Raw genomic sequence first — 14741 nt, 5'->3', positions numbered from 1 at the left:
GAGAAAGTTAACCGGCATAACTGTAGAATATTATTTCATTTTATATTCGTTATCGCGAATTTCTTTTTTTTTTTACAGAGATAACGCGTTTTCTCTTTAGATTTGGAATTTTAAATTAAAGCAACTCGTATATTCCTTGTACATACATATATACATACACACATACGTACATACATACAGAGTGTTCCATTTCCAGAAATTTCCCACGCAATTATTTCCCATATTATAACTCGTATCGTTCGAAAAATGTTTCAAATAAAACTTACCCTGTTTCGAGGGCGAGAGGAGGAGGAGTTGGTTACAAATCTTTTTTAGGTGGACATGCTTCCGTAATTTCAAAGTAACCATTGTATTTCTTTTTATACGGAATTACTGTATATTACATTAAAATAAAACAAAAAATTGTTATGATCAATGAATGGTCTACGCTCTTAAATTATATAAAAACGTACATTTTCGTATAAACAAACAAAGATCATTTTGAAATCTCTGAAGTACGTTCACCTAGAAATTTATAATTATCTCAGCCTTTTCAAATGTTATCTCAACCTCTTTCCCCTTTCAAAATAGGATAAGTTTTATTCGAAACAAATTTTGAAACGAGCTATAGAGTTTGGGAAATAATTACATGCAAAACTTCAAATGGGACACCCTGTACTTTATATATTCATATGTGTATATATATATATATATATATATATATATATATATACATATATTTATGTGGGTAAAGGTACAGATTACACATATCTACGTATTAGTGCACAGCTAGGTGAAACGTAGAAACGGAAAAACGCATGTCTCTTCATAAGCTCCAATTTCGTGGAACAATGGATTACAAAAGAAACAGATAAGCCGCGTCCCCGGATAAAAATCTATCATTTCCTCGAGATACTCCAAGCTTAGCAACATAGAGAGAGAGAGAGAAATAGAAAGAGAGAGAAAGAGAGAGAGAGAGAGAGAGAGATTTATTTCAAGAGATCCCTTTAGGTTCCTTTGATGTTCGCAAGGAAGTGGTAATTGCATTTGAACGTTCGAGATGCCCGAACGACGAAGCACAACTTGGAACAAACTATCGTCGAACAACGTCGAACAGGCAGCACGCTCTTGCCTTTTCTCTTGTCGATAAACTTTGAGAAAATTCGCGTGGAAATTTATCTCACGGTTTATGTACTTCGTCATCCTTCTAGATTCTTGTGCAAAAGGAAAAAGAAGAAAAAAAAGAAGCATAGGAGAACGGCTCAAGAAAATTGTCTTTCATCGAAATTAGCCTTCGTAATCGAGCGAAAGTGGTAAATGCTTCGCCTTGGAAATATGAAGGTGAGAGAGAAAGAGAGAGAGAGAGAGAGAGAGAGAGAGAGAGAGAGAGAGAGACAAGAGAAAGAAACAAGAAAAAAAGGAGGAGAACATCGAAAAGCAACGTTCAAAACAATCTTTGATTTTTCCATCGTTTTCTTCCGTTTCTTTTCGGATTCTGACGATTTTTCCATATTATTTAAATCATTTTCGCACAAACAAAATTTCTTATTTATCTTCGTAAGATTTCGGAAAAGTCTGAAGATTTTTTTTATCAAACTCTTAACGGCCGGTTTGAGGGATGTTATCGCGAATGAATGCATGGAATAACAGTCATAATTCAACAAAAGAAAAGTCGCCTCGGATAGAAAGTCTCTTCTTTTCCTTCCGTTCCTTTAAGTAACTTTGTGCTGCACGGTAGTGCGAAGAAACCGACAAAGGATGAAATTCTTCTTCTATCCTCTTCGTCTTCTTCTTCGTCTTCTTCTTCTTCTTCTTCTTCTTCATCTTTTTCTTTTTTTCCTACCTCTTTGCAGTCGTCGTACCTCGGTCTTCCTGACGAGTTTCCTTGACATTTCGATTCCCCGGCGATTGTGTCCTCGAGAAAAGCACTCTGAATATTTTCATCCGTCTTTCTTACCTGTCGTCCGACAATGTACGCGAAAAAAAAGAAAAAAAAAGAGAAGAGAAGAAAAGAAAAGAAAAGAAAAGAAAAAAAGTAAAAGAAGAAAATCGTATTTCACCAAGAGAGCGTGTCGTGTGACCAAATGGAGAAGTTACTTCCGCGTCTGTGATCCGTCAGTGGTTAAATCGGAAGAAAACAGGCGATTTCTTACGATTTCCATTTCCTTTTCTTTCTTTCTTTCTTTCTTTCTATCTATTTATCTATCTACCTACCTATCTATCTATCTATCTATCTATCTATCTATCTATCCATCTATCTTTCTTTCTTTCTTTCCCCTCGGATATATAATTTTTTTTATATATTCGCGAGAGGTTTCAAACTCAAAATTGTTTCTTAATTACGTGGAATATTATACGTGGAAGTTTATGAAATAATAATTAATAAAATTTCGCAGTAATTTGATTTTTATGATAACTACTTGAAATGAACTATTTTGCTTTTTTCGCAATTTAATTTCGAATAATATTTTTCATTATTAGTCTTCTATATTACTTTTGAATTTGATTAACTTGTAGAATGTATATATATATATATATATATATATATATATATATATATATAGATAGATAGATAGATAGATAGATAGATATACAGTAGTTCTCGGAAATATTCAAAAATTCCTTTTAACTTGTACCATAGAGCTGTTACTTTCGTCAGGTTTTATTAATATTGCCCGAGTTCGTCTACATATCAAAGGAAACGCGTGTGGAAGAACTAAGCTTCCTTTCAATATTCACCGATATTCGTAAGCATTTATAAGCATATTCGTAAAAGAGACAACTTGGGATCGCAAGAATCGTTTCAAATTTACGTTGAATTTCAAATTGAAAAAACGATTCGGAAAATACAACGATATCGCGAATTTTCAAACTCTCTGAGTTGAACATTTCTCTCACTCGTTGGACTTGTTCATACGTATAACGAATATCACACAGCCGTCGTATATTCGAGAGAAACACGAAAGCACGAATTGGGCCATTACGCTTACGTGATACGAGCTATGCCAGATTCCGTCACGTTTTGTCGTTCCACGTTGAAATTCAATAAATCCGGCGTATTCTCTTAGTCGAGGCATTTCTCTTAGGCAAAAGTGCTAGAACGCGTCGGGGGACTCGACGATGGAGGGCCGTAAAAAGGACGAAGGAAGGACAGGAAAAAAGAAGAGAGAGAAAGAGAAAGAGAGAGGGAGAGAGAGAGAGAGAGAGAGAGAGAGAGAGAGAGAAATATAATTTATTTCACAAGAGCATAAGCTCGATATGGAAAAAAGCGTACGGAAAAATGTGTAGTGGGTAAGAGAAAAAAAATGGAATAATTATAACAAGCGAATTATACAAGATTAGAGAAATTCAGTTTAAATTGCTTCTCAAATTCAAAATTAAAATTATTTACTGTGTAATAACATCTTTTTATTGAATGAAATAAATTTATTATGTTTAAAAAGAGAAAGAGAGAAAAGGGGACATTAAAATATTGACAAGCCGACGAGACATAAAGGAATACGATATTGTAAAGTAAAATTCAAAAATATCCTTAAAGATATATTTAATACGAAACGTGAATATCGATGTGTGGCAACGGCCTTGATGGATTTCTTTTGACGAAATCCGATAATGCAAAAGCTCAAGCTCAAACTTCTGAGGCTGCTTTTCGTTGAAAAGAAAAATCCGTGAGGCTCATCCTCTTCCTGCTGGCTCGATTCTACGCGAGGATTAGAAATATTTCTGAGGGTGGTGTTACCCCCGTGATACGATATGCCAGAGAAGGGGAAAGGGGGTAGTGAATCGATATCGATATCGACGGCTTACAACGGAGATAAATGGAAGATGAAAATGACAAACCGACGCATTAGTCTCCATAAAAGGATTCCGAAGGAAATTCCGAGCCCTTTCGGGATCTTCCACGAATTGCAAGCCTTCCTTCTTTCCTCTTCAAAGAATCGAGTATCGAGAGCGACCCGAAGCGAAAAGTCGAGAAATCTTTTCTCGAACGTGTACGTCTTTTCGTCTATTACCGAAGGGGAAAAGAAAAAAAATATATATATATATATCCCAAAGGCGAATTATTCGTCGTTCGAGAATGGATAGTGAAAATGGATGCCTAGGTGAAAAGGTTGGTCTTACTTCCGAAATAAATCATATTTATTTACTTCATAGTATGTACGAGGCAAATCCATAATCGAATGCGATTGAATAATTCGACGATTTATGTTACTTATGTATATAGATATGGATCGATGAAAACCAAACGATTTGCTTACATCTTTCTGTTGGAAAAATATAAGGATAATAAATAAATATAAACGAAGGAAATGCGAACAATCGAAAAGTGGAAAAATATAAAAGCGTAGGTGAAAAAGGAAAAAATAAATTTATTTATATATTATGAAACAGGAAATGCATTGTAAGAATTAATTCGATTTCAATTGGTGTATATTCATTCAGATATAAATAGATCTCATTCAAAGATACTATTTTCAACGTTACGCTGTCAGTACGATAATGCGTTGCAATGTTATATATGAGGAATTACACAACGTATATTTCCATTTGAGCTCTTATCGATTTTATTAATGCAACGCTACATGCTAAAAGTTATACTTTCGCATCGTAGAATATTTCCAGAGCGTGTAATCGGGACTTTACGTGAAAAAATTGCTGAACAAATAGAAAAAAGAAGGAGCGCATATTAACGTACAGTTTTTCTATATACCGATAACGATCGCATCTGCGTAATATTATTTGCATTTGCGTTTTAGAGAAAGAATGCTTTTTTCCTCGTGATTCTTTTTGTTTTTTTTTTTTGTTTTTATTAAAACGACGAACAGTAATAGTTAATTGAATAGTGCATTTTCGATCAGTTCAAACGTAGAAACGTTCGTTCGACTTCATTAAAAAAATAAAAGAAGAGAAAGAAAAATATTACACATACACACACGCATATATATATTATCAAACTATAATATAAAAATTCGATGGATTTACATTTTAATAATACATGTATTCATATTATTAATTGTTATTGTACAATATAACAATATGTAGATATAAAAATAATGAAATTTCATTAATATTATTAATGAATTCATATATGTAATAGAATTAGTATACAATTAAATTAATTATGTATAATATGTTGATAACATAACTTACACGATACTGATTAATATGTTTAATAGTAACAAAATTCATATATGTACATATACTTACATATGTGTTATTGACAAAAAAGATTTTAAGTTGTCGTATACGATATTTTTTGATTTAACATTCGAACCGTGCAAGTATTTATGTATTTAAATAATAAAAAAAAGGAACAAAAGTCTATTGAAATATTGTATAAGTATTCGTATGAACTAACTATGACTCGCTGAAAGATATAATTTTGGTTGAAAAGCTATGAAAGTAAGAACGAATATTAGGCTCCATCGGGATGCATAGGAAATTAATGAATTCTCCCTTCGAGTTTCGTTCTAATTTGCAAAGGAAATGAAACTTTTGTGAAATTGGCGTTTCCATGGTATAACAAATGGTATCGCTATCTAGCAGTAAAGAGTTGGAATTAATAGTCTGCCGACAAGCGGATTTGGTATGTAGATACTACGGTACTAAAGGATCCTATTGAGTTTTCAAAACGCTTTTTATCACGTTTTACTCTTTAACCTCTTTCCGTATTTTCGCATGTTACCGATTAATTCGCCATTTTCATTATACGAAACGATAATAATGTTTGTGACTTCCCATAGATATGATCGAAAAAAAGGAAAAAAGAGAAGAGAGAAGAAAGAGAAAGAAAATGTAATTTAAAAATAAATTTAACAATTTCATAATTACAAAAATGATTGAGGAAAAAATTTAAGAAAAACGGACTTATAAAACTTTCACATTCGCGTGAACAAATTTCGAAGATTAATAATAATAAACTTTTTTCAAAGAGTAAATATATTTCTTTTATTATTTCATTTTAATATATTATTTGTACATTATTTAAAAATGCTCTTGTTAAATAATACAGATATTTACAGAGTCCATGGAATTGTAGGCAATTGTCAACTAAAGAAGAAAAATGAAAGATTGGTATAAAAACAAAAGAACGTATCTATATGATTGATTTTTTATCCTCGAAATGAAGAATAAACGTACAATACTTAACATAATTCTGATCGGGAAATTCGTAGACGAAGTTTCGTCTTATAAATGATATTTGAAAATCTGATAATTGATTTCATCTAAACTTCGTGTACCAGCTGCTGTTTTCTGAAATTTATTCGACAATCCATAGATGACGGTACATCCCGGAGATACATTATTATTCTTCATAATTTTCAAACCGCTAACGAATTGTAATATGTTATTGTCTATCTTTATTATTTTCTATAAGATAAAAGAAAAAGAAAAAAAATTACATACACATTATTCATAATTTAATCAATTGATCACAAATATAATATTTATCCAACGATAATTAAACTTTTACCGTATTTCTTTCGGTGAATTTTGTTCTTACATCCCACATTCTTAGAGCATTATCTTCTAGAGAAGCAAAAAATAGAATATAACCAGTCATAACCAATGGTACTTTGTGAAAGTTAATGTCACCTTTATCTTGGTAGATATCAACTTTTCTATTAATACTTTGTTCCAATGAATTTACTGATATGTGGTACATATTATAAGAAGCCAATGCACTACAATATAATTTACTATCATCTGAAAAATGAAAAAAAAAAAATAAATAAAAACTAATATGATTAGCGATAAGTTAAAGAAAAAAGAAGATCATATTTTACTTTTTTTATCGCCTTCGTACAATGCCAGACCAACGAGACCATCGGATAGATAAAAACTATCACCGTTTAATTTGAAATATGGTTTATCAGCCGCGAAATCTGGCGAATCGATTCTTTGAAAATTATCGCCTCCTCTCCATATTACTAATCCATAACCCTCTATATCCGCCATGTATACCTGTTTGATTAAATTAAACAATCATAATCGTTTTAATCGATTTCCAAAAAGGAAAAATTAATGAAAAAGATAATAATCTCACCGTTATATGCTCGCATTGTTCTCCTAAAGTCTTTACCAAAGGAGTTACTAATAGTCCGTTGCCATTGCTATTAAAAGCATATTTGTTTGGAATCTCTTTTTGTACCACCACTTTATCAGTTTTCAGATCGAACGCTAAAATCTTAGGTGGACACTTTTGTTCTTCTCCAATCTTTCCATTATCCAAAACCCATAATCTATTGCAATCATCCAACTAAAATAACAAGAGGATTTTAAAAGAGAAAATAAAGAAATTTGCGTTCGTTGTTTGATACTCACGTCTACTCTGTAAACACTGATGATATTATTATTACAATCTTGTATATTAGTTGCCCATTTCCAATTTGGATATGGCCGAACTAAGGGACCTCCACCATTTTGTTTTTTTGTGTTAAGCGTTCCTAAACTGGCAGGTACTCCCTCCGAACGTGGTATGGTAATAAATATTTTGTCATCTACACGATAAATTGTTATTTGATCATTTCGAATAAAATTTTTTCTTTTCTTAATATTTTCAAATTATTACTTGCAATCATTGTGTCGATAGGTACTGAAGCAATTTTTTGATATTGTCCCTTCTGGATATATTCGTCCCGTTCCTTCTCAGTAACAAAATCAAAATCTATATATTTCCAACTGTACAATACTTTTTGTAAGGACATATGTATCCAAAGGAATGGTAACAACAATTGAAACGACAGCTTCATGTCTGTATGAAGAATGAGAAGTTCTATAGCCAAAAAGAATTAATATCGTCGCGACTCGGAAAATTTCGACAATAAATCGTATGAACGTTCGCACGAATGTTTATATACATTCGCAGCTATTTCTATTGTAATCGTTTAAAACTGTTTCTAAGTAAACAACGATTTCATGACTAATTTTATGAACTTGCATATATTCAACTATTTAGATTACTATTTCTTGCTTCGTCATAATTTTTCAAATACTTCACTTTATCTATTTTTATATACCATATATCACTTTTATATATCAGCAGTTATTAATGAAATGTAATAAATATTATACATGTATATTATTATTTTGAAAGTTTATTGTCCGCTTATGTTTTCGTTTTTTAATTTAAAGCAACAGCATTTTTTGTTGAAATTACTAATATATTATTTATTCGTATTAATTTACATTTACACAGAATTAGATTATAAAATTTTAAGAATGTTGAATAATTTATGAAGTTTTCGTAGAAAAACGTTTGTAAACATAAATATATTAGATATTTAGATTTACTGTTATACAATAGAAAAACAATTATTATGTGCATTAGATATTGACAAATGTGCCCCTTATGTTATTTTTACGTCCTTGTTATGTCAATATATGTAGATACGCGTTATGATAATTGAAGAAAAAGTTGTTGTTTGGTGTAAATTATTTTGTTTTTCATTTACGATAATATCGTATTGTTGTTATATGCAATTACTCATATAAATTTATGTGTATAATTTTATATAACTGAAGATTTTATCTTAATTTAAAATTTATCAGATAATAGGCATTATTTTTAAAAATGATTCACTACAAATGTAGATTATTTATTGCTTTTCATTTGTTATCAACAATTTTAAAATGGCGTCTGATTTTAGCTCGATTCTCATGTCGATAGTAATGCCGGAAAAAAGAGAGATTTCCTTTCAACTAGGTTATCTTTAGTTTCCCTAGTTTCCAATTCGATGGTTTACGCCGTAGCGTACTTATTCGGAATAGTGAGAAAAGAAAAAGAAAAAAAAACTATGATTGGTCGATTCACCGTAAGGCATTGCTTAGCAAATGAATTGTAAATCTACACTTAAGATTTTTGGCGGCAGTATTGGTGGTACTTTGTTGCAAAGGTTATGCTACATATTGTGGAAAAGCGTGAGAAAATGCTATTGCATCCAACACTACAGCCAGAAATAGTCGACATTTATGGTAAGATTTTTACGTGAGGAAATACGAATTTTAAAGAAGTGAATACAAGTTTTTATTCAAAATGTTATCTACCGTCGTTTCTAATGGAGATAATAGTGAAAAGGAAAATCATCCAGAAGTTGAAAATCTTGATGGGCATAGATTGTCATTGAAAAGAAGTATTTACAAGGAAAATAATATTAATGAAACAAGTTCACATATAGAAAAGAATCACGAAAATAATATTAAAGATATTGAAAATAATTGTGTGCCGCTCTCTATCAACAATGCATTGTATGATGCAGGTAACGATAGGAAAAAGCTACGCAGTGGAAAATATGTCAGTGATAAAAATATGCTCAGTCCAAATAGGACTAAAAAGAATATTAATAAAAGTGAAAAATTAAAAACCTCCTGGAAGAGGTTTACCAAGCAAACAAATTCAGAAGAACCTATAATAAATAACGGACAAAAATCTTTTGAATCTTTCGAGATTAAAACTAAATCAATTCCTGAACCTATCGTTAAGGTAGAAAGTATAGAGTCCAATGAAACCATAAATGATGAATCTGATAATATTTCTAAAAAACCTAAGCATGAAGATAATAACCATAATATAAGTGAAATGAAACCACAAATTAAAAAAAGTATAGATATACCGCAAAAATGTGAATACTGTCGTCAAAAATTAATTCCGGAAGAAATAAAGTTGTACCAAGGTCATCCTAATGGGGCTGTAGAAGAATTTATCGCTTTGACAGATCCAAGATTATCTTTATTTACGGGAGAAGAGGCCATGATACACGAAAGTGATGAAAGGCCACAAAACAAATTAACATATTTTAGGTAATAAAAATTTTATTACGTAAAATAATTGGTACAATATTAAATCAATATGTATATATATAATAATTTTGCAGTGTGTATGACAAAAATGGTCACTTGTGTCCTTTTGATACTGGTTTGATTGAAAAAAATGTAGTATTATATTTCTCTGGGTATATGAAAGCTATATATGAAGAAAATGCATGTCCCGAAGGAGGAGTTCCTACGAAAGATATGGGACCAATAAATGAATGGTGGGTGTCTGGATTTGATGGAGGAGAATTAGCTCTTATAGGCTTTAGCACACCATTCGCAGAATATATTTTAATGGAACCTTCCGAAGCATATGCACCTTTTATGGATAGTATAAGACAAAAGATCTATATGAGCAAAATTATTATAGAATTTTTATTAGATGAAATCAATCCAACTTATGAGGACTTATTAAATAAACTTCAGGTGTGTTTGTCAACGAAATATTTTAATGGTATTATAAAAATTAAATGATAAACTAATTTTATACTTATATTTTAGACCATAGTACCACCAAAAGGTTTACCTAAGTTTACGGAAGATGCTTTACTTCGACACGCGCAGTTTATCTGTGATCAAGTTATTTCTTTTGATGCCTCAGCCAGACCAGAAGATCCATTATTAATTACAAATGCATGTATGAGAGCATTAGTATCTTTGGCTGGTATAACTGTTGGTAAAAAAGCTGCAATGCGCAGAGTACAACAGAAGCATCAAAAAGAGAAAAAGCCTAGTTGGACTAAAGCAACAACAACAAAATTGGTTAACAATACGTTCGAAACATTTTTCACTGATCAATTAGCAAAGGATGATGAAAAAGACGTGGCTGTATGTATATAATGGAAAAGTGTTCTTCTTTTCTTTTTCTTTTTTTTTTAAATAGGAAATCTTTTATACATAATCGTTATGCACAGGGTCCTAGGAGACATAGATGTGGAGTATGTGAAGCTTGCCAACAATCTGATTGTGGAACTTGCATCGCGTGTAAGGATATGACGAAGTTTGGTGGAACTGGTAGAAGTAAACAAGCATGTCTTAGGAGAAGATGTCCAAATATGGCCATTCAAGTAATTATATTAATAATAATACCAAAAGATTAATATGAAGTCTCTTAAAATACTATTTAAATCAATTCATTGTAGGAAGCAGATGATTCTGATCTTGAAGATGACGAATTGACTGATGCTCTTATAGAAAATACAAAAATTACTCAAAAAATGATTCTTAAAGCATTCAAACATGTTGATAAAAAAATAGAGTGGATAGGACCACCTGTCGCAGAGGATGGTAGAAGAACATTTTATGAGGCAGTAAAATTAATAGATGAAGAAATTCGGGCAAATGATTGTGTCCTTATTGAATCGAGCGATCCAACTGTTCCATTACAAATTGCCAAAGTTATATATATGTGGCAAGATAAGAACGGTGGTAAACTATGCCATGCAAATTGGTTCCGCAGAGGTAGTGACACAGTTCTTGGTGAAACATCTGATCCCTTAGAATTATTTGCACTAGATGAATGTGATAATATACCATTCACCTCCATCAAATGCAAAGCCACTGTTATCTATAAAGAGAAGCCAATAGATTGGTCTGAATTAGGTAATTATTTTATTTTTCATCATTGAAACAATTCAATAGACATAAATTAATGTCAAATGTCATTCAGGTAATTCGGATCGAGCATTAGAAAATGAAGTCAAAGATGAAATTGGGAAAACATTCTTCTATCAAAAACGATACACTTCCGAAACTGCCCGATTTGAAGATCCTGCTTTAGATGCTATTTGTCCGCGAAAGGATATTAGTCATCGGTTTTGTCCTGCATGTATACGTTTTACTGACTTGCAATATTATTATACACCCAAGGTATGAAAAACGTTATTTGCAAATACAGGATGAAAATATTTATTTTCAGTTACTAATTATTTTGTCTTTCAAGGTTTTCGAATTTATAGAAGAAAGAAATAGCAAAGAAGTGATCTATGGTGTAGTTAAATATAAAGGTGAAGAATTTAGAGTTGGGAGTGCAGTATTTTTGTCACCAAGTGCTATCAAATTTAAATATACAGCCACAAGTCATACTATATCAAAGCCAAAAAAAGGTAAAGTAGATGAGGATATGTATCCGGAGTATTATCGAAAATCATCGGAACACGTAAAGGGTTCGAATTATGATACGCCTGAACCTTTCCATATCGGATATATAAATATGATATATGTTACTACTACTAATAAATTAGTTGCTTCTTCTGATATTTGGATTAAAGTAAACAAATTGTATAGACCAGAGAATACACACAAAGGCCTTAATTTGATGCATCAAGCTGATTTAAACATGTTGTATTGGAGCGATGAAGGTAAATTTATATGAATGTTATTTCATATAGAAAATATTTTATGGTTTATATGTATATATATATATATATGTGTGTGTGTGTGTTTGTGTGTGTATATATATATTTCGCTTAATTCTTTTCAGTGTGTAATGTGAAATTCTCTGAAGTAACTGGAAAATGCTATTTGATTTACTCAGAAAATTTAGATAGGTCGTTACAAGAATGGTCTGCGGAAGGCCCATATCGATTTTATTTTACACAAGCTTACAATGCTTCAGAAAAAACGTTTGATGAGCCGTCATATCAGGCTAGTAATATTGGTAAAATCGGTAAAGGCAAGGGTAAAGGAAAGGGTAAAAGATCAGAGAATACTGAAACAAAGAAGTTTATTGACAAACCTATTACTTACAACAAAGTAGATAAACCATTAAGAACTTTAGATCTCTTTGCTGGTTGTGGTGGTAAATATAGATGAAAATTATTTTACGTTTTAAGAAATTAAAGTTATCGTGCATTTATTTGGTATTACGTATTTTTAGGTTTATCCGAAGGATTACATCAAGCTGGTATAGCTGAAAATAAGTGGGCCGTGGAAAAAGAAGATGCCGCAGCATGCGCATATAAACTTAATAATCCTAAAGCAATTGTATTTTCCGAAGACTGTAACATATTGCTTCGAAGAGTTATGAACGTTAGTATGCTTGAAATAATATCAAGAAATTAAGGGAAAAATATAACAAATATGAATAATTGATATAATAAATAGAAATATATCATTTTAGGGTGACATTTGTGACGATAATGCACAACAATTACCTCAAAAAGGTGAAGTGGAACTTTTATGTGGTGGACCACCTTGTCAGGGATTCAGTGGCATGAATCGATTCAACTCGCGTCAATATTCTTTGTTCAAAAATTCCTTAGTAGTATCCTGTTTATCTTGGTGCGATTACTATAGACCGAAATTTTTTATAATGGAAAATGTTCGAAATTTTGTTTCATTTAAAAGAAGTATGGTGCTTAAACTTACTTTGAGATGTCTCGTTCGAATGGGCTACCAATGTACATTTGGTATCCTTCAAGCTGGAAATTATGGTATTCCACAAACGAGAAGAAGGTTAGTAAAATATCAATTTTTAAACAATTAATTTTATTCGAGAACGTGTGAAAATATTTCTGTATTTTATATTAATCTCATAGATTGATCATTTTGGCGGCTGCTCCAGGAGAAATGCTTCCAAAATATCCAGAACCAACACATGTATTTAGCAAACGTGCATGTCGTTTGAGTGTCATTGTTGATAACAAGAAAGTAAGCTTAATATTTCATAAAACATACAATGTATCGCAAATATCGGATCTTTAACAATTATCGTTCGTATTTTATAGTATTCTTCGAACTGTGATTGGACAGAATCGGCACCTTACAGAACAATTAGTGTTCGAGATGCTATGTCTGATTTACCTAATATTAGAAATGGGTGGAATCAAGAGGAAATGTCTTACAGCGATGAACCGATTTCATACTTCCAAAGAAAAGTAAATTAAGTTATAAACAAATCTTGATAGTAAAATAATGAACTTGTTATTATATTTGTTATAACTCTATTTTCAGATTAGGAACGTACAAGATTCAATACTAAGGGATCACATATGTAAAGACATGGCACCACTCGTAGAAGCAAGAATAGCACATATCCCTACTGCAAGTGGTTCCGATTGGCGCGATTTACCTAATATCATAGTTCGTCTAAGTGATGGCACGTACTCTAAAAAATTGTATGTAATTCTTATACAATTTTCCTCTTATTCACTTGCATTTTCTTTTTTTTTTTATACTTTGTTAATATACCTACATATTTATTTGATTTTTTTAAAGAGAATATACTCATCATGATAAGAAAGCAGGCAAAAGTTCAACTGGTGCATATCGTGGTGTATGCAGTTGTTGTTCTGGCAAAACGTGTGATCCAATAGACAGACAATATAATACTTTAATTCCATGGTGTTTACCACATACTGCAAATCGTCATAATCATTGGGCAGGATTATATGGACGATTAGAATGGGATGGATTTTTTGGTACGACCATTACGAATCCAGAACCCATGGGGAAACAGGTGAATATTGATAATATTATATATTAAACTTAAAGAATTTCCATTGGAACAGTAATATGATGTTTATTGATCAAATTTATAGGGTCGCGTTTTACATCCAGAACAAACTCGAGTAGTAAGTGTAAAGGAATGTGCAAGGTCTCAAGGATTCCCTGATTCATTCCGTTTTTATGGCAATATATTAGATAAACATCGACAAGTTGGCAATGCCGTCCCACCACCATTAGGTACAGCAATAGGTCAGGAAATAAGAAAATGTTTAAAGAATGAGGATATAATAATTCAATCGTTAATAAGAGAGGATATAGAAGATAAGGAGATCAAATATGAACCTACGTTGGATTAATCCTTGTAAACTTATTATAATGTATTTATGAAACGTTGAAAAAAACTGACAAATATGCACAAACTTAGTTACAAAAATATGTCTGAGTTGGTGATGGGTATTAATGAAACGTGTTCAGTAAGAGTATTCATTCGATTATTATTA

At 31.5% G+C, this 14741-nt stretch overlaps 2 protein-coding genes across 2 annotated transcripts in view; one reads left to right on the top strand and one right to left on the bottom strand.

Moving 5' to 3' along the window:
- Nucleotides 1-5901: 5901 nt before the first annotated feature.
- LOC122638091 (major royal jelly protein 3-like) lies at nt 5902-7833 on the bottom strand. The gene is made up of 7 exons (XM_043830762.1): nt 7553-7833; nt 7306-7481; nt 7028-7240; nt 6768-6945; nt 6455-6687; nt 6121-6351; nt 5902-6030 (listed from the first exon to the last, which is right to left on the bottom strand). Exons 1-6 carry the CDS (start codon nt 7731-7733, stop codon nt 6169-6171), a joined length of 1164 nt encoding a protein of 387 aa, XP_043686697.1. The 5' UTR covers nt 7734-7833; the 3' UTR covers nt 5902-6030; nt 6121-6168.
- Nucleotides 7834-8721: 888 nt separating this feature from the next.
- Nucleotides 8722-14741, top strand: part of LOC122637901 (DNA (cytosine-5)-methyltransferase PliMCI-like) — a 6200-nt gene continuing 180 nt past the window's right edge. Inside the window, exons 1-15 of the mRNA XM_043830424.1 lie at nt 8722-9780; nt 9855-10218; nt 10294-10620; nt 10707-10859; nt 10935-11394; nt 11462-11661; nt 11735-12152; nt 12275-12592; nt 12671-12822; nt 12914-13248; nt 13332-13443; nt 13521-13670; nt 13747-13910; nt 14011-14251; nt 14334-14741. The exon at nt 14334-14741 is cut by the window's right edge and continues 180 nt beyond it. Coding sequence (XP_043686359.1) covers nt 9017-9780; nt 9855-10218; nt 10294-10620; nt 10707-10859; nt 10935-11394; nt 11462-11661; nt 11735-12152; nt 12275-12592; nt 12671-12822; nt 12914-13248; nt 13332-13443; nt 13521-13670; nt 13747-13910; nt 14011-14251; nt 14334-14597 — 4422 coding nt within the window. The 5' untranslated portion in view covers nt 8722-9016 and the 3' untranslated portion in view covers nt 14598-14741. The remainder of the gene's footprint in view (nt 9781-9854; nt 10219-10293; nt 10621-10706; nt 10860-10934; nt 11395-11461; nt 11662-11734; nt 12153-12274; nt 12593-12670; nt 12823-12913; nt 13249-13331; nt 13444-13520; nt 13671-13746; nt 13911-14010; nt 14252-14333) is intronic.

This window comes from Vespula pensylvanica, chromosome 2 (genome assembly GCF_014466175.1).
Source record: "Vespula pensylvanica isolate Volc-1 chromosome 2, ASM1446617v1, whole genome shotgun sequence".
NCBI lineage: Eukaryota > Metazoa > Arthropoda > Insecta > Hymenoptera > Vespidae > Vespula > Vespula pensylvanica.
This window is presented reverse-complemented; position numbering and strand designations above follow the sequence as displayed.